Genomic DNA, 20,379 nt, shown 5'->3' on the forward strand with positions numbered 1-20,379 from the left:
CACGGCCCATGTGGGGTCCTGGGTCATTTTAATAAAGTATAATTTTAAATATTTTGATCACACACGTGCTGGTTTGGACATTTTGTTTTGTCTCCACTGTTTGTTTACCTGTTGACACTGGGCCATTTCCATGTTTAGATGAGAATGAATCAGAAAATTCAGGACTGTGAATATGAACAGCTATGGTATGTCTGCTCTCTTCCACCTCTTCTGTACTGACCCTTTTCCTTGCTGACATCCCACTCTGCAGGGGAACACAACTCAAAGAGCATGAAGTGTTTCACATGGTGTTTAATTACTTAACATGAGGGAGTGACCTGGGTACAGCCCACATGACTATTGCTGCAGCTATGGAAACAGCAGTCATTGAGGTTTCTGCTCGGAGGAGAAACACAACAGTCCAGCTTGCCAGCTTACTTCGTGCTGTGCAGGAGGGGCAGAATGAGTTCCAGCAGAGGGGACCTGGCCCCTCAGGCCAAGAATGTGGTGCTTTTTCGGAATGGGGACCCCTTCCACAATGGACGAAGGGTTGTGGTGAATCAGCGGCAGTTCCTGACATTTGAAGCCTTCCTGAATGAAGTGACTACAACAATCCAGGCACCCACAGCAGTGAGGTACATCTACACCCCGCAGCAAGGTCACCGCGTCACCCAGTTGGATGCATTGCAGAATGGCAGCTGCTATGTGGCTGCTGGGTTTGAAAAGTTCCAAAAATTTGGGTGTGTAAAAATACTTTATATCTTTTAGCTCCATTTATCTGACAAGTGTGTTGTTGTTCGATACAAACCACAAGGAGTCTCCGAGGGTTCCAGAAAGATGCTCCATCCCACTTCTGGAGCTAGTGGGAGGTGTCCGTATATTTCTGGTTTCCCTCATATTTACCAGAGCTGGCTGTGTGCTGTGTAATCTGTAAGGAGCCTCTGGGTGCTGTTATTTGCTGGAAGTCCCTAGATTTCTTTCCGTCTAAACATTGACTGTGTCACAGATTTGGGCCATGGGCTAAGGCTGAGAATATAAAACGGGGTTAAATGTCCTGCAACTCCCGCTGTCTCACCCCTTCCCCCTGGATAGGGTGATGTTATGGCAAAAACGGGAAGATTAATTACTTTTTGTACTAGGTCAAAATCTGACAGATTCCGAGAGATTGATTTTATTTTCCTTATACTGAAATTTGGACTGATATAAATAATAATTCAATTTTCTGTAATACTGAGATAAAATAATTTTTATTGTAACCAATTATTTACTCTGATACATTTTAGCATTATTATAAAAGAGACAAACTGAACTCAAGTGTTTTCCCTTTGCCAGAAAGGCTTGCATTTTTCTAGTCTCTTCTGTTCAGCTCCCTTTAGAGGAAAGAAGGGAGTGCCAGCCGTCTCCTTCATTGCCTAGTGTCAGTGGCCTCCATGGCTCCACGATGTTAGCAGTCTTTTCAACCACCCAGTGCAGTAGGCCTCTTCTTCTTCCTGGGGTCTGCAGCCTCAGTGGCTCTAGAGGGCCAGTGGCCGCCTCAGCACCTTCTGCATCTGGCTAGGCAGTGTAATAGCAGACTCTCGTTCCAGACAAGATCAACTTCCCCCTCCTGCTGTAATGGCAGCTCCTTTCTCTCCTGCGTGGCACACACTCCGTCTGGGAAGAACCCAGTTATGCATAGACTAGTTCCACTGTATGCAAATAGATTTCACGAATATTCATTGTGTAGATTAGGGGAAAATAAATAGTTTGCAGTTTCTAAAGGGCTGGCACGTCCCATACTGGATCATGGGAAAGAAATGAGTATGGTACACAATAGAGTGAACATTAGAATTGCTATACTTGATTCAGACCCAAGGCCCATCTATCCCAGCATCCTGCTTCCAACAGTGACCAATGGTCCATCTTTCTCAGTATCCTGCTTCCAACAGTAACCAGTCCAGGTCACAGGTACCTGGCAGGATTCCATGCTACCAACCCCCAGGGATAAGTAGCTTTCCTCAGGTCTACCTTGATAGCAGTTTATGGATTTTTCCTCCAGGAACTTCTCCAAATCTTTTTCAAATCCAGCTACATTACCTGGCTTTACCACATCCTCTGGCAACAAGTTAAAGAGCTTAATTATTCATTAGGTGAAAGAAAATGTTTTCTCTGATTTGTTTTAAATGTACTGCTACGTAACTTCATGGCCTTTGAATTTTTTCAGAGAAAATATTACAAATATGTAAGTGTGTCCCTTAGAAAGGTACAGGATTCTCACTGATGAGCTGTCCTCTGTATTGGTGAGGACTGAGACGAGGGATATTTGCTTGTCTTAACTATTTAGATAGCCTATGAAAATGAATTTTATAATGCATTTCCCATGCCTAAAGTTGGCTGTTGTTTACCTGCATGCAAGTTTCTGTAAATACAAAGTAGGTGGACCTTAAGAACGCACATCCATCTGTGTGATCTGTGCACAGGTGTTGCTGGGGGCATTGGTTGGGTGGAGCTGGGTGGGCAGCAGATGCATAGCACACGTGTACACATTCACATGTAATTTCCCGTGTGCTACTAGGGCTCATTGTAGCAGCAGCGCATACCCCTGTGGTCTTTGGAAAATGAGCTCTTTTTAAACAATTGACCTAAGTATAAAGGTGCATTCTGGTCCGGTTCCCCAGTACCACGTAGAGGATCTGGCTTTGATTCTGAGCCCAGGCTTCCACCACTTGGGCCCTGGAGGCAGGGGAGGCGTCTCACCCATTGATCAGTGGCCAGATTTGAGCTCCATGCTTACTGGAGTGCAGGAAGAGCTGTGGTTTGTGGCTGGAGTGGCCAGATTTGAGGTCCATGCTGACTGGAGTGCGGGGAGAGCTGTGATGTGTGGCAGGGAGTGCATAGGTAGGCACAATGAATTAATTCAAAGTGAAGATGCTGCTTAAATTCTGTTTCTAGCTATTCTTTGATGACATATGTATTGATAGGACAAAACATTTGCAAGTGTGGAGGGGGGCTGTATTTCTGGGAAATCTGGGTGGCATGCAGGCTTTGTGCAGGTGGGTCTTCTGGAGTAGGATATATTGGAGGGGGAGTATTTTGTGCACAGCTGGCTAAAGGTCTGAAAAGCAGGCTTGGATGTTCTGGGATGGACCATTTCAGTCTATGTTACTGTGAGGAACTGTGTACAGAGAGACCTGCCCATGTGCTGCAATCCAGCCGATGCCAACAGCACTTCTGCATTCTCTTTCTTTTCTTTGCAGCAACTTGAATGCAGGCATGAGACTCCCTGAAAGGAACAGGAAAAATGAAGGCATCCAGGTGAGCCTGGTGTGGAGAGGGACCCTAAACAGTCTCTGCTTAGTGCTTCTTCCCCTCTCCCTACATCTACAGTGTCCAAAAGGAAGATGGAACTTGTGCTATGCTTGAAAATAGGATGAATGAATGTGGGGCCTTTCCTTACCCGGATTGACTCCTGAGTTGAAAAACATGTTTCAGGATTCACATCAAAAGCAGAGGGAGTCCCACCCACTACTTGGTGATCCCCTCACTGGTTCTTAATCTCTCTTCCTTTCACCACTTAGGTTTAAAGCGTGTAGGTATGTTTTTGCTTCTGTTAAACTCTGGTCTTAATTTTCAGAGTTACCCATTAATTTGCAGCTAGTAAACATAACTCCACTCTGTTTTCAGCCACTGCGGGGTGAATCCATAACTGGATTCTTCCGTTCCTCAGATAGATAGATGCGCCAACACCAGGTTATGCTTTATTCTAACATCTAGGCGTTTGCACTTACAAAAGCTATAGAGAGTCAATATTAACTGGTGAGAAATAAGTACATAAGTACATAAGTAGTGCCATACTGGGAAAGACCAAAGGTCCATCTAGCCCAGCATCCTGTCACCGACAGTGGCCAATCCAGGTCAAGGGCACCTGGCACGCTCCCCAAACGTAAAAACATTCCAGACAAGTTATACCTAAAAATGCGGAATTTTTCCAAGTCCATTTAATAGCGGTCTATGGACTTGTCCTTTAGGAATCTATCTAACCCCTTTTTAAACTCCGTCAAGCTAACCGCCCGTACCACGTTCTCCGGCAACGAATTCCAGAGTCTAATTACACGTTGGGTGAAGAAAAATTTTCTCCGATTCGTTAAATCACTTGTGCAGGCCTGTCCGCTGGTACTCGGCAACACTTGACTAGTTAGTTCTGGTGAATATCACCACAGGCCACTACACTCAAACCAGCTATTTTGTGTGTGGTCCAGGGGTGGCATCAGTACTTATGCGGTTAAGAGTCAATATTTATCACTTAACCGTCTACGTTAAGCGGCCAAATCAAATTGCATAAAAGTCAGTCCTATCTTTATGCAGCGTCGCTTAGGCAGTTTAGTACTGAATAACACACTTAACCACATAAGGGCTAGCATAAACCCAGATGCTCAATGCCAGTCCCTGCTGCCAGCTGAATATCCACCCCGTTAGCATCTGGTTTCTAGTCCTGCCCTTCACATGGATAGTCTCAGGCTGAAAATACATCAAACAGCCTGGTCCTATCTGTATGTTAAAGGAGCAGAGGACAAACAGAGTGAAGGATAGCTGTGAAAGGCCTGCTGAATAGGAAGCGTAACTACAGTCACCGTTTGAGTTACAGGATTTATTAACCGCCTCTATGAACAGATTCACCCAAGGCGGTGCCCAGCAGGTTCCATTTAACATAAAACTTACAATTTTGTTAACATTATAAAAATAGTAAACATGGCCAAAATCTAAACATAAATAAATGAGGTAAACGTGGATAGAATCATTTATTTCACTTGATGTACTGTTTTCCTTGTAGTCAAACCAAGACGGTTTATGATATACCAATAAACAAAAAATACAAATGATACATAAAACCTATAAACATTGGGCATCCATAATTGATAGGAAAGTTCATGCACTCAAGACCAATCATCTCAACACAGGAAATACCCCATATTCCAACCACTGACAGACAATTAAAATCCAGATTTCATTTTACCATACAAACAATACCATAATAGGAAGAATATTCAAATAACAGATATAATACAATGTCAGCATAATACCAGTGAAACACCTAATAAGCAATGCAACCATATAACTCAAAGATTCAGCACCACTGACTGGACCTATACTGGTGCTTAATATATGTATTAAATAAAACCCAGCTGGAAATGACCCCTTTTTAATCAAAGATTTCCATTTGCTTTTCATGAGCTCTGCTGTGGACAGTCGCATGTGGGACTCCCCTCTGGCTTTTGGTTTTTGCTGCTTTGCACTGTTCTTTCCCAGCAGCAGGAAGTCGAAGATTGCAATTCAGAAATGGTACTAGTGAGCCCTGGGATGCTCAGTCTGTCTGTAATTCTAGGTTTTCATGCTGGCATCCACAGCTGGATACAGAAAGTCTGCTGTTCCCCTCTCTTTCACACTGGCTATCCCACTGCTTCCTGCTTTTATAATGAGGTTTTGTGACTGTGTCTATACAGCACATCTTCTCTGCTCTTCCAAGACCCCTGCACTCTTCCAGAAAAACTAATCTGGGCCTTTCTGAATGGCAGCTGGTGTGAGGGCTTCAGGAGAGCTTTGGAAGGAGCAAGTCGCTGACCTGGGACTGGGGTGTTTCTATCTGTGATTTTAGGCCAGACCAGCTGTGAATTGGAAGCTGAACGTCTCTGCTGGATGGAGGAAGAGCATCCACGTACCCTACGTTATCCAGTGAGAAACTCGTCTGTCTTCTGTGGGGAGGAGGAAAGTGGGTAATTTTATGACCGGGCGAGAAGGCACACAGGCTTTTCTTTCATAAATGCAACACAATGTCCATGTGAACTGAAAACTCCAGCACAAAGTTACTTCTGTTTTGGGTCTGGTGCAGATGAGGTTTTATAAAGTCCTGCCCCCCACCCCAGGACAATCTGCAGCTATACTGCAAACGTTAGGCACTGTTATCTGAGCCCCTTCCTTTATGCATTTATATCCTTGAGCAATATTTAGATGCTGTTCTGTAATTACTTTGATTTTAGGTTTCAACTTACTGCTACTTGTCATTTCTATAACACTACTAGACACACATAGGGCTGTCCACAAACACATAAGAGACAGTCCCTGCTCAACAGAGCTTATAATCTATTCCAGACCAACAGGACAAATAAAAGAAGAGGGAGTTTATTTTATTGTGGGAATGATGAAAACAACATGGGAATTAAACAGACTAATAAGATGTAAAAGCAATCTAAAAAAGGCGGGGGGGGGGGGGGGGTTTAGCATGGAATTGAATAGGGACAGAGATGGAGCAAGATGTACCAACTCATGAAGTCTTTCTCCAGCCACAAGCAGGGGTTATGCAGGCATACAGCACAGCAAGATGGAAGGGGCAGAGCCTGGAACTGGCAGTGGGGAAGAAGGGTACAGATAAGAGTGACTTACCAGATGAATGACGTTCCAAGATGAGAGGAGAAGACACTCAGGATGCAGAATGAATGCACTTGTAAGAAAGTTTTAGACGGCTACCTGCTTTGAATGGCAGATAATGTGAACTAGGACAAGAATAGAGGATCCCAGAAGAAATCAAAACAACACAAGAGGAAACATCCAGCCAACTTTAATAGGGACAGGGAACAGCAATGGCATTTGATATATTGCCTTGCTGTGGTTACAATAAAAGCATGTACAGGGCAATGGAGGGTTAAGAGACTTGCCTAGAGTCACAAGAGAATCAAACCTGGTTCTCAGGCTGCTGCACTAACCTTTAGGCTACTCCTCCAGTCCCATAACTGAGCATAAAACCCAACATGGCCACGTTACAATAGTCTTCACTTGGGCAAAAAAAAAAAAAATCATCCTGGAGTCATACATGGGCATAAATGATTGTGTGAATATATTTCACCAAAAACAGTTAGTAACATGCACAGTTTAGGTGGCACGTTTCAGAATTGTAATTATGGGTAATTTTTACTGTTTTAAGTATGATTGTGTTGTGCAATTATTTGGCATTCCTTTTTTAAATTGATTTGTAAACCACTTTGTTCTTATGTAAGGTTAAAAGGTATAGCAAAATTAATAAACTGTAACCGATGCACAAATGATAAATTTACAAAATGAAAACCACAAGTGGTACCAAAGGTGATTGGATGAGACTGTGAAGGAGGGTAATTAAGTTAGAAAGTTAACAGATAAAATGGTTAGACAGGGGAAGAACCGAGAATGGGCAGTAGAGAAGAAGACAAGATCAAAGCAGTGTCCGTGCTGGTGAGTATGGGTGGTGGAACATAACTCAGGGGTGGGCAACTCTATTAAATGCATTGAAGATGGTGTTCACATGGGCGGGACACACTTTTGTGCATAAATTATACAACTTTGTCATTTATGTGCATTGTTCAGAACTCTAGATGTGAGCTGGTGTGACCCATCTAAATTATAGGACAATCTCTGCAGTGCTATAAAGGAAAGAGGGTAGCTCTAAAGAGAGGAACCTACATTAGGTACAAACTGGGAAATCCACTACCTGCCACTGTGCAGCACTGGCTCTGAATGTGAAGTGTGTCCCACTCTCTCCTGCCCATACCTGATTTTACCCACAATTGCTTCACTTTTGTTGTGACAGCCCTTGTCTCCCAGCCTCCAGGAAGATCAGGGATGAAAACAGTTTGGAGGAATAGTACACGTGTTTCTGAAGGGCTTTCTTTTGTGTGTGTTATTTCCTGTGCACTTTTGAAGTGTTTTCCGAAATGGGGACCTGCTTAGCCCTCCTTTTCGACTGCTGCTCTCTGAAGGTATGCTGCAGCAATGGGAGCTGATACTGAGCCTGCTGAGTGAGAGAGCTAACCTGCAGACTGGTGCTGTACGCAGGTGAGTACATAAAGCGACCCAGTGTGAGTGTCCTCATTCCTAGCAGATCTGCCATTGTATGTCACTGCATCTGATCTTCTGTTTCCATCCCATGCACGTTCCTTCCTCGTCCACATCAGTAAGGTTATCCCAGAGCCTCTGAGCTGAGACTTGTCCTGCAGGGGCTCTGCAGACTGCTGAAGTGGAAAGAATAGGTTTTAACATGTAGTCACTTATCTTTCTCCCCTCCTGGCAGGCTTTGCACTCCAGATGGCATACAGGTAGCCAGTGGTGAGGAGCTTAGGAATGGAGGATACTACGTGGCCACAGGAGCAGAAAAGTACAAAGCCCTACCATATGTGGACCTCTGGGTGGCCAAGACGCCCTCCCAAAATATGTTTCGGTAGGTAAGGGACATATGACTCCAAAAGACACAAGTCTACTGAGACCTACACAACAGCAAAGCCAGTCAGTCTCAGGGCTTCAGATGTGTTTGTGCAGAAATGATGATTAACAAACTAAAATATAAACTGATCTCTGTATATTAGACCAACTTTATTCAATTCTTTTATAATTATTATTAACATTTGTATAGCGCTACCAGACGCATGCAGCGCTTATCCTTTTGTGCTACACAAGAAACTCATCATTACTATATTAATAGATTTTAGGAGCAACCACGCCCTTTGTAATGTCAAAACAAAATGACCTTATGTGGCGAAACAGGGGGTTTTCAAGCCTGTGAATTGTAATATTTTCATGCAGTCGATTTCTCCTGTTTGAACAGCAGGTGACATAGTAACATACTAGATGATGGCAGAAAAAGACCTGCACGGTCCATCCAGTCTGCCCAACAAGATAACTCATATGTGCTAATTTTTGTGTATACCCTACTTTGATTTGTACCTGTGTTCTTCAGGGCACAGACCATATAAGTCTGCCCAGCACTATCCCCGCCTCCCAACCACCAGTTTGTTCTGTGTTTTAAGGCTGTTGTAGAGAAGACTGTTTACGTATCCTGCCCTTCTATTGGCCAGATTCTTTCAAAAGTTAATGCTCTGGGCTCTGTTTGACTCTGGAGTTTAAAATCCAGCCAGAAGGTACTGGATTTTCCCCAGTCTCGGCTAGGGAATGCAGAAGGTAAACATCTCTGCCCTGAGACCCTGTTCAAGACCTGTGAGCAATTATTTTCCTGAAACTCCCCAAATAGTAACAAAGTGTTTAGATAACTTTAATATTGATCCTTACTCAGTTACCTGTTATTGCTTGTTGTTTTTCCACCTGTTTTATATCGTTCACTGTTCTATTTTTCTGATAATAAACCTATTAGTTTATTAGCTCTGTTGTCCTGGACTAAGAATCCTAATAGTTTGTGTTTTGGGTCTGAGAGTGTGGCCCCAGTGTCCTTAGAAATCACTGGGGAATAACTTGTGAGTGGGAGACTCACCAAGAGGCAGTGGGACCCAGTTGGTGGGAGGATGGTGTTAGTGTAGAGCGCATGCCTAGGTGCAGGTGGGCCTGAGCAGTGCGGGGGACAGACCCTCCAGGTGGCCGCAGGATTAACCTCAGGTGGGTGCTAGGCATTTAATTACACCTTGCCTGGGTATACAAGAGCTTCGCAGGTTACACTGCAACAGTGCTGTGAAGGGGGGGGGGGAGGGAGAGACTGTGTTAACAAAGTTGTGTGAAAGACACAGCTCATCAGTGCTTTGGGAGAAACACCTAAACAGGGGATATTGTTCCACCTTTAGCTCAGTTCTGGCAGGATACTGTCTTAAGGAAATTATACTTTTTGTTGCAGGACTGAGGCATGGAGCAAACATGGGACCTGCAAGGAAGGGGTAGGTAGAGAAAATGAAGCAGGAAGGATCTCTGCTGCCTTTGAGGGAGGACCTGAATTGCAGCAGGTGTTTCAGCTTCTCTTTTTTATTTATTTATTGGGATTTTTCCCATTTTGCCTGAACATTTTCTGTTCTCCTTAGTTTGGCGAACTGTATAGTGTGTCTCAGGATGGAACCATTGGATTCTGCATTAATTGAGCCGCTTCATCTGGTAAATGTCCTTTTGGTAGACAATGCCCTTCCTGACTGACCTGTGTCATGGTCTTAGAAATACTGGGAATTAGAATTTGTTCTGCATTGTTCCAGGCAGGAGCAGAGGTTTTCTAAAAGAGATTGAGAATAACAGATGATAGTATACTCATGGGGTCTTTTACAAAGACGTGGTATCTGTTTTATTGCACACTAAACGCTAGAGACTCCCATAGAAATATTTATTTATTGCATTTGTATCCCACAAATAAATATTTAGAGTGTGCTTTTTTTTTTTTAGCATGCACTAAAAATGCTAGCACACCTTTGTAAAAGGACTCCTCAGTGTCTTCTCCTATCAGCTGCTCCTTAAAATGTATTTTCAGATGGACAGTCGTAGGGTGCATTCCACTGGTGCCTCAGAGAAGACTCAAGCCCAGACTTCCCCGCTGACCATGGGCAGGAAGAGTCCAGGCAAAGAAGAAACCTCTGTCTTCTACGCAAAACCTGTCCACGTATACAGGAGCAGAAAGCTGAACAGGATATCCCAGAATGGTGCCAAGAAGGGTAAGTGATGCCCTGCTGTTACTTCGCCCTTTCAGAATGGCAATCTTACAAGTAAATACATTTAATTACAGACAATGTTCTCGGGGCTGGTGTCCCAGTTAATGACTGATCCTGCTTCTCTCCCTCACAGAACAGGAAAGTATTTTCAAAGTGAGAGCATCAAGGAGGGAGCTGGAAGGCGCTCAGGAAGTCATGGACGATGAAGACACATGTGTGGAGTTACCGCTCGATCAGGTAGTTCTTCTGGCAGGGATATGGAACGGTCTGTGCTCAGGACATAGCTACCAATGAATGAGCCTGGCAAAAATTCCAGTATTGCCTTCTGTCCGGCATCTCTTCCCCTTTCACCCTTCTGTGGGTCTGGGGTCTGTCACTAGCCATCCCGCCCCCTGCAGACCTCCAAAATCACATCAGCAACTGCAGAAATGTAAACTGGTAACCTCCAGCCAGCCCCGCCAGGGTCTGTCCTGTGCCACTTCTCACCCACAGGAAGTTACATCAGAAAAGGCAGGACATGGCACAGGAATTGCCCTGGTGGGGCCAGCTGGAGGCTACTGGTTTACATTGCTGCCACTGCTGTCACAAGTTTGGAGGTCCACAGGGGCAGGGGGCTAAAGACAGGCACTGGACCCATGGGAGGGAGAAGGGAGAGATATCATACCAGACTCTTGCAGGAGGGGAGGGGGAGAGGAAAAGACTCTAGACTGGGAGGGGGGAAGAGATACTGGACCTGGGGGGGGAAGCAGAGCAGAGGGAAGAAAAAGAGAGACCAAGAGAGGGGGAGGAATACTGGGAAATGGGAGAGACTGGACTGGGGGGAGGGGTGATATGCTGGACTAATGGAGGGAGGGAGAGAGAGAGAGATGCCAGACCACAGTGGGAGGAGAGTTAGGGTGACAAAGCAAGTGGTCCCAGGATGGGGGATGCAAGAGAAAGGGAAGAGAGGGGAGAAATGACATGAGAAGGGACAGGAACACAGAGAAGAAATGCTGGGCATGGAGGAAGCATAGAGACAAAGACACAGAGAGGAGATACTAGAAATAGAAAGATAGGGATACAGAGGAAAAGATGCTTAATATGAGGGGAGGATAGGAACACTGAGAGGGCAGATGTTTAACATGGGAGGAGGGAGGCTGGGGACTAGAACACAGAGGAGAGATGCTGGATAGGACAGATCAAGGATCAGAGGGAAGATGGATGGTGGACATAGAGGAGACTCTGTAAAGAGAGCTAAACAACAGAGAAAACAGAAAAGAACGTGTGGGACCAAAGCAATACTCAGATAACAAAGGGGGAGAAAAGTATTGTTTTTCTGAATGTACTAATTGTAATATGTCAGCTTTGTATTTCTGATCTTGCATTTCAGTTTCTATTTCTAGTACTTTGATAGCTTTTCTATGTCTGGTTTGTGTTTATTGCAGGGGTTGTTTACCTTGGGAGAGGCGGTGTTATAGGGGGCCCATCTTAATTTTTGTACCTGGGGCTCATTCAGTCCTGTACTATTAAACACTGAACTTCTAGACCCTGCTGGAAGCTGAGCTTAAGCTTTTCTTTCTCTTGCTCTAGAGAGAGGCAGAAACTGTGGCGGATGAGGAGGGAGTAATGTCATGGACTAGACAAAGCCACCAGCGTAAATATAAATAAGGTGCTTTTTTGTTTATAATTTTTATAATCTTTTTAACATTACAAAAAAGATTAAAAAGCAGTGGAGGGAGTGAACAAGAAATACAAGATCTTTCAATGTTTCTGGAACTATCTTTTTCAGTGGTTACTCAGCGTCAAACTTTGATCATATCGTTAGTTTTTGAACAAGATCTCAGTGCTATATTAAAACTGTATTTTAAAAATTCCAAGAACATCTTTTGTGGATCCCGGGTTTGGATATACCTGGATGTGACAAAAAATACTCAGGACAGGAGGAAATTATTCCTTGCACTTCGAGAGGAAACTAGGGCAATGGGAGCGTCATTTCTCTTGTCTTATCCATGTAAATGTATTGTAAAATATCTGAATGTTAAATATGTTTTCTTTGAGCCTGAGCAACTTAAAAGTTTCTTGGATCAAAAAAGGCTCTCCAGTGGATCCCAGTGAATATTTTAACAGCTGATTAATATATTAAGAAAGTGAATTTGAGTTAGGCCGATTCCTTTATGATTTTGCATGTGATCTCCTTATCTTTATGAAACGACCCCTATTTTTGAGGTCTAAGAAAGAGATTAATAATATTGATGTTCGTATTGTGGAAAACGTTTTGTTTAAAACAAATTTCTAACTCTGTGTTACTTTTACAAGATGTAAGGCTTGTTAAAATAAATAAATAAATAAAAAGCAGTCATCAGCATGTAACTTCTGCTATTCTAACACATGGATTTTTAAAAATTGGTTTATCTCAAAATAAAGAGCCTCGACCTTAGAGCTCAAAACATTCATAAAGCAATAATTCCACAGAATCAGATTACAAGACCCACTTATGTCAATTTGAAGTTGCAATTTCCTCAAAAAGCTCTAGAAATTTCAGCCGCTGTCGTCGGAACCCTCCCTTTCCACACACCCACCCCCCCTCTCCACATTATTTTCAGTGGTTCTGGCAGTCTTCAACAGAACTTTAAGAATCAGTTTGCAAATGAAGGAAGTGGTGTGGTAGCCATGTTAGTCCACCTTTAAAGGTAATAAATACAAGTAAAACAAAAAGAAAAGAAAAGAAGATGATTCCTTTTTTATTGGACTAACAATACATTTTTGTGATGAGCTTTCTAAGGTAACCCTTCTTCAGATTAGAAATGAGCAAATGATGACATATTTACTTATTGGTTATTAACTGCCTTTATGAAGAGACTCACCTAAGACAGATATATCAGAATATACCTTCCCCCCTGATATATGTCATCATTTGCTCATTTCTGATCTGAACAAGGGTTACCTTCGAAAGCTCATCAAATGTATTAAGACTATCATCTTACTTTTTTTTTTGTTTTGTTTCTATTTATTGCAAATGGAAGAAAGATCTCTTTAATCTATAAATCAGATCCTGCTTACGATACATGGAAACCACTGTCTCCATATTGAAAAACATAAGGAAAACGTTCAGGGTGTCAACCACATAAATACCTGAAGCAAGAAGCTTGTTCCGGCTGCTGCGTCCTGACGAGCAGTTTTGTGCTTTGTGTACTTCGACCAGAGATTTTCTAGACAAAATGCTGTTTGTGTTAAATTATGTCATTTTCTGTTACTGAATACAGTTTTGTCTGCCTTTTAGAAGAATTTGTAACAGCTAGAAGTGCTTTTACAAGCCAGAGTGCTAAAAATCAACAGGTCTATATTCAAAGCGATTTAACCAGGTTTATTGTACTAACCAGCCCAGGAGCAGATGGTCGTGGAGGCACCCCAGCCGCTCAGGTTTTCAGGATATCCACAATGCAAATATCTTTCATGAATATTCAATCTGGATATCCTGAAAATCTAACTAGCTAGGACCAGGTTTGGGAACCACTGCTTTAGAGGGGTTTTTTTTTCTTTTTATGGCATTGCAGAGCTACATGAAGCTCACAGAGGTCAGACAGAGGCACTGTAAAAAAATTCTGAGGAGCAGATCAAACATTCTGCTGCCTGGTTCTGCCCTATTCTGTCGCCCATCACACATAACCTTAAGTTTTATTCCCTGTCGTAGAAGGAACAGATGCTGTTCAACCTCTTCCCCCCCCCCCCCCCCAAGAGGATACAGAGACAGATAGTGGTATAGAGATAGACGACTTATATTCCACTGTTCTTAATGTTTTCTTTGATGTATTATTTTGACCCTGATTCAACTGAAGTTGATACTGTCCAAGTATTTTTTATTAATTTTAAAGCTGAAAACATTATAACATTAAAATAATGCAACAATAGAACATGCATATCAAAGGTGTTACTGATTCTATAATTAACAGAATGTTGTAAAGGTTATTGTCATATGCAATATTTAGTATACAAAGGTCATTAGGTGAGAAACAAATTTTTTAAAGAATGTAATAAACGTTTGCAGTATGAAAATGGAAAAGATAAAGAACTGTGTTGTGCTTTGCCTTTTTTCCATATACACTTGTGTTTACAGAAATTTCAGCCCCTTTTTCCTGCCTGTCTGCATCTCTAAAGATTTCAGATCATACAGAGAGGGAAAAGCAGCGGCACCTCAGTAAATTCCCCTTCATCCTATTCATCATGTCTACTCCCCCCTCCTCATCTTATTCTTTCCTCTCTCTCTCTCTCTAGATTATAAGCCGCTCAGATGTACTTGTATATTAAGCGAGATAGTAAATTCTAATAAAACTTGAAATGAAGGCAGATAAAGACCTGCATGGTCCATCCGGTCTGCACAGAGCCACACCCGCTACTCTGCGTGGACCCGGTCACCCATGTGGGCCCCAGCATCAGGCAGACAATTATCTAGGGCGGTGTAGTACAGTACTGATAGAACTGAAAAAGTGAACTTGCAGAACTATTGTTAGTAATATGTAATACTAGTAAAAAAAAACCGTTTCTAAGGCAAATGAAACGGGGGCTAGCAAGGTTTTCTTCTGTGTGCATGTGGGAGTGTGTGTGTCCCTGCCCTCTGCCCTCTCTCCCTTCCCCTCTGCTCTCTGTCCCCTCCCCCCTAGGAGTCCTTCAGTGTTAAGTTTCCTGCTGTGCTGTGTTTGTGTTACAGAGATAGTGAGGGCTTCTGCCCTCTCTCCCCTCCCCCCTCTGAGTCCTTCACTGTTACAGAGAGAGCAATTTGATTTCGTGCTTTGCTGTGTTTTCCTTCGCTGTTTGTGTTACAGAGAGAGCGAGGGCGGGGCAGACACTCATGAGGAAACCGGATATCTCTCCCCCTTCACACTTCCGGCTGGAGGCTTCATTTAGAACGATGGTGGTGCCTTTTATATAGAGAGATATCTTTAAATCAAGCATGGTACTGGAAGATTGGAGGGGCCAATGTAACGCCAATTTTTTAAAAAGGGTTCCAGAAGTGACATGGGAAATTTATAGACCGGTGAGCCCGACATTGGTGCTAGGCAAAATGGTAGAGGCTATTATGAAGAACAAGATTCCAGAGCATATACATCAGCATGGATTAATGAGACAAAGCCAACATTGATTTAGTCAAGGGAAATCTTGCCTCATCAATCTACTACATTTCTTTGAAGGGGTGAACAAACATGTGGATAAAGGTGAGCCGGTTGATATTGTGTATCTGGATTGTCAGAAGGCATTTGACAAAGTACCTCATAACATATTACAGAGGAAACTGGAGAGTCATGGGATAGGAGGTAGTGTTCTATTGTGGATTAAAAACTGGTTAAAAGATAGAAAACAGAGAGTAGGGTTAAATGGTCAGTATTCTCAATGGAGAAGGGAAGATAGTGGGGTTCCTCAGGGGTCTGTGTTGGGACCGCTGCTTTTTAACATATTTATAAATGATCTAGAGATGGGAGTAACTAGTGAGGTAATTACATTTGCTGATGACACAAAAGTTATTCAAAGTTGCTAAATCACAAGAGGATTGTGAAAAATTATAAGAGAACCTTACAAGAGTGGGTGTCTAAATGGCAGATGACGTTTAATGTGAGCAAGTGCAAAGTGATGCATGTGGGAAAGAGGAACCCAAACTATAGCTACATAACGCAAGGTTCGACATTAGGAGTCACCAACCGGGAAAGGATCTAGGTGTCATCGTTGATGATACACTGAAACCCTCTGCTCAGTGTGCGGCGGTGGTGACTAAGAAAGCAAATAAAATGTTAGGTATTATTAGAAAAGGAATGAAAAACAAAAATGATGATGTTATAATGCGTTTGTATCACTCCATGGTGTGACTACACCTCGAATATTGTGTGCAATTCTGGTCACCACATCTCAAAAAAGATATAGTGCAATTAGAAAAGGTACAGAGAAGGGTGACGAAAATGATGAAGGGGGTGGGACGACTTCCCTATGAGGAAAAGCTAAAGTGGCTAGGGCTCTTCAGCTTGGAGAAAAGACGGCTGAGAGGAGATATGATAGAAGTCTATAAAATAATGAGTGGATATTCCTAAGAAAAACTTTAGCTTCTTATTGATAACATAGATATATAAGGTGATACAAGATTGGGTTTGCTTAAAGATTGTGATTGCATATTTAGGAGGAATGTTATAAATGTTAAGAGACTAGGACTTATCAATGGGAAATGGTAGCATGGAAGCAGGGGCATTAAGAAGGGGTATAATTATCGAGAGGATAGGTAATGAATAAGGGGGTGACTGGAAGGAGGGGGGTTAAACGTGATTAGTTCCATAGGGACTGGGAGAATTGGGGAAGGGGATAGAGGGGGAAGACTTCAGGGAGGGGAGGGGCAGCGAAGAATAATAAGGCAGATATGGGTCGGGGAAATGGAAAGGACTAAACAAGAAGGTAGGGTTGGGGAGGGGAATGGTACTCAAACAAGCACTGTAGGACTGATAGAGATGTGGAGTAAAAATATGTTAAGGGGAAATCATGTAAGAGGTCATGGTAAATTAAGAAATCAAAAGAATTTAAAAGAGAGAGGCTGGAGGCTGGGCTGGCCTCTCTCAGGTGTCATGGAGAATCAGGAGATAGAACGGCTAGAACGAAAGGACATAGATTAAGGTAGCATCTTGGAATGTGGGGGGTATACACTCCCCAATCAAAAGATCAAAGATACTAAGACATCTTAAATGTATTGGTACAGATATTGTGATGCTTCAAGAAACGCATTTGTCGGACGTGGAGCATACTAAATTGGCCAAATGGTGGGTGGCTGACTGTGTGGCTTCTGCGGCACTGGGACGTAAAGGAGGGGTGGCAATTCTTTTTAGAAAGGGAATAGCAGCCCAGGTACATAAAATAATAAAAGACCCGGAAGGAAGATTTATTCTTTGCATAGTTACAATAAACAGACAAAAAATAATCCTGGGCAGTGCCTATGCTCCTAACGTTATAGATTTAAAGTTTTATAAGAAATTGCTAAAGCAGATCATTCAACTAGAAACATTACCCATACTGCTGGGAGGAGACTTTAACATGACTTGGGATCCTATATTGGATAGATCACACCCTCCAGCAGATATTAGACGGATAAGTACTAGGGGCTTACCGGACTTTTGCATAACGCTTGACTTAATTGATGTCTGGCGGACCCTTCATCCAATAGACAAAGAATACACACACCAATCCCGAGCGCATGGCTCCTCGTCTAGAATTGATTACTTGCTTGCGTCCAGTACGCTATTAACAACCATCACAGAGGCACACATAGATCCGTGTGTCATATCAGACCATTCGATAGTTAGAATGAAATGGAATGGAGGTGGGGAGGAAGAAAAGTTGAAAAGTTGGACATTTCCTACTTATTTACTAAAAGACACACGATTTGGGGAATACTTACACGCAAAGTGGGCAGAGTATCAACATTTTAATGAGGGCTCAGTTGAAGGAACCACTAACTATTGGGAAGCTGCGAAGGCAGTTTTGAGAGGCGAAATTATAAGCTATGTTACGCAATATAAACGTACAAGAGATAGAGAAATTATGAGACTGGAAAAACAACTAAATAAACTGAACAGACAGTATGGCCTGAACCCAGATAATCAAACCAGACAAGAGATTATGGTATTGCAAACGACACTAAATTCACTGTTACACGATAGAGAAGTGAAGTCACAGGCTTATTATCGATTCCAACTATATAGACATGGGAACAAAGGAGGTAAATATCTAGCTCGACTTATTGCATCCAAAAACGCTTCTAGAAACATAACAACTATTAAAAGTGAAGAGGGGAAACTTTTACATACCAACCAAGAAATTCGGTTAGCCTTCCAAACATATTACCAAAACCTATATAAGGCATCAGACTCGGAGGGACTCCAGGGAGAGATATACTTGAATGGTATTCAAACCCCAAAACTACAGAGTAATGACTGTAATCGATTGAATGCTAAGATTGATGAGGATGAGGTCTCCTGGGCCATAGCTCAGAGTAAATCTGGTAAAGCTCCAGGCCCGGATGGCTATAAAGCAGAATTTTATAAGTTGATGGGGGACTCGATTGTACCTATCCTGGCCAAGCTGTTTAATGAATGGATAGAAAGGGGTAAGATGCCCGATCATTTAAACATGGCCCGAATAGTAGTGTTTCCCAAACCTAAACGAGACGATAAGCTGGTAACTTCTTATAGACCTATTTCCCTGCTAAACCAAGAAGCAAAATTGTTTGCAAAAATTCTTGCAAATAGATTGGGTAGGGTATTACCTCACCTTATTCATGAGGCGCAGGTGGGATTTGTACAAGGCAGATCAATTGCCAAGAACATGAGAGGCATATTGACAGCCTTGGAGGGATTGGGTCACTCCAACGAACAAGCTTTAATGATTAGCTTTGATGCAGAAAAAGCATTTGACAGAGTGGAGTGGCCCTTTCTATACTCGGTGCTAGAGAAATATGGGTTTCATGGCAGTTTTGTGCAGGCGATCAAAGCTCTATACTGTTCACCCAGAGCACAAGTGCTGGTAAACGGTAACGTGTCAGGGGAAATACAGATTAGTAGGGGGACCAGGCAGGGGTGCCCTTTATCGCCACTGCTTTTTGCGCTTCAGTTAGATCCTCTAATTAGAGACATACACGGATGTGCAGCGATCCCTGGAGTGCAAATCAGAAACCAGGAATTCAAACTAGCAGCGTTCGCAGATGATCTGTTAATGATAATAACGAAGCCGCAGGAAACACTGGACAATCTCTTGGAGATATTTTAAGAATATGGAGATTACTCGGGCTTCAAATTAAACATAGATAAGTCGGAAGCTCTTGCGATAAATTTAGATACCCAAAACTTGTGGCCGGGTGGGCTCCCTTTGAAACGGGCGAATAAATATTTTACATATCTGGGTATTTTGTTGCCATCTAAACCGAGAGAGATATATAATTTAAATGTTATAAAATTGTTGGAACAAACGTCACAACAACTGGACTCATGGGGCACCCTGACACTGTCATTGATGGGGAGGATTTGTCTTATTAAAATGGTGATACTGCCGAGATGGCTCTATGCACTACAGACTCTGCCCATAGCGTTGCTGCAGAAAGATATAAAACAATTGAACCGTTTAATGTTCAGATTTTGTTGGGCCAGGAAGCGAGCTAGGATGCAACAGAAATATGTGATGGGAGGATGGAGACAAGGGGGCTTGGGAATTCCCAACATTAAATATTACAATATGGCATGCCTCCTACGTCAGGTGAGAGATTGGATAACACGATCCTCGGTACACACTCCTCTTGAGATGGAAGAGGCGCTTTTTAGTCCATACCATTATATAACACTAATTCATTTACAGAAAAATGAAATCCCACATAGATTTAGGCAAAGTGTTCTGCTTACGCCCATCAGAGAAGCATGGAGATTTATAGGGACATTACTAGGAGGGGATCCGAAAACAACTGAATTCCTAAATATCAAGGGCAATCCGACATTTACGCCGGGGCTGGAGAATGGCACTTTTGACAGATGGGAACAACAAGGAGTGAGGTGTTTAGCAGATGTATTGGGAGAGAATGGAAATATAAAACCGCTATCGCAGATATTACATAAGTACATAAGTAGTGCCATACTGGGAAAGACCAAAGGTCCATCTAGCCCAGCATCCTGTCACCGACAGTGGCCAATCCAGGTCAAGGGCACCTGGCACGCTCCCCAAACGTAAAAACATTCCAGACAAGTTATACCTAAAAATGAGGAATTTTTCCAGTCCATTTAATAGCGGTCTATGGACTTGTCCTTTAGGAATCTATCTAACCCCTTTTTAAACTCCGTCAAGCTAACCGCCCGTACCACGTTCTCCGGCAATGAATTCCAGAGTCTAATTACACGTTGGGTGAAGAAAAATTTTCTCCGATTCGTTTTAAATTTACCACACTGTAGCTTCAACTCATGCCCTCTAGTCCTAGTATTTTTGGATAGCGTGAACAGTCGCT

General features: G+C 42.7%; 1 protein-coding gene across 3 annotated transcripts; it reads left to right on the forward strand.

Moving 5' to 3' along the window:
• The first annotated feature begins 386 nt into the window (after positions 1-386).
• On the forward strand, positions 387-14,095 carry DCDC2B (doublecortin domain containing 2B). Of its 3 annotated transcripts, XM_030219648.1 has the most exons (10): positions 387-719; positions 3,216-3,273; positions 5,612-5,688; positions 7,687-7,818; positions 8,054-8,200; positions 9,599-9,638; positions 10,214-10,394; positions 10,525-10,628; positions 11,961-12,039; positions 14,062-14,095. In XM_030219648.1, the coding sequence occupies exons 1-9, from the start codon at positions 442-444 to the stop codon at positions 12,036-12,038; spliced, it is 1,095 nt and encodes a 364-aa protein (XP_030075508.1). In that variant the 5' UTR covers positions 387-441; the 3' UTR covers position 12,039; positions 14,062-14,095. The 3 variants fall into 3 exon arrangements, with proteins under 3 accessions (XP_030075508.1, XP_030075509.1, XP_030075510.1); XM_030219649.1 differs by lacking the exon at positions 14,062-14,095 and having other exon boundaries at positions 11,816-12,037; XM_030219650.1 differs by lacking the exons at positions 8,054-8,200; positions 14,062-14,095 and having other exon boundaries at positions 11,961-13,075.
• Positions 14,096-20,379: the final 6,284 nt, after the last annotated feature.

This window comes from Microcaecilia unicolor, chromosome 11, assembly GCF_901765095.1.
Source record: "Microcaecilia unicolor chromosome 11, aMicUni1.1, whole genome shotgun sequence".
NCBI lineage: Eukaryota > Metazoa > Chordata > Amphibia > Gymnophiona > Siphonopidae > Microcaecilia > Microcaecilia unicolor.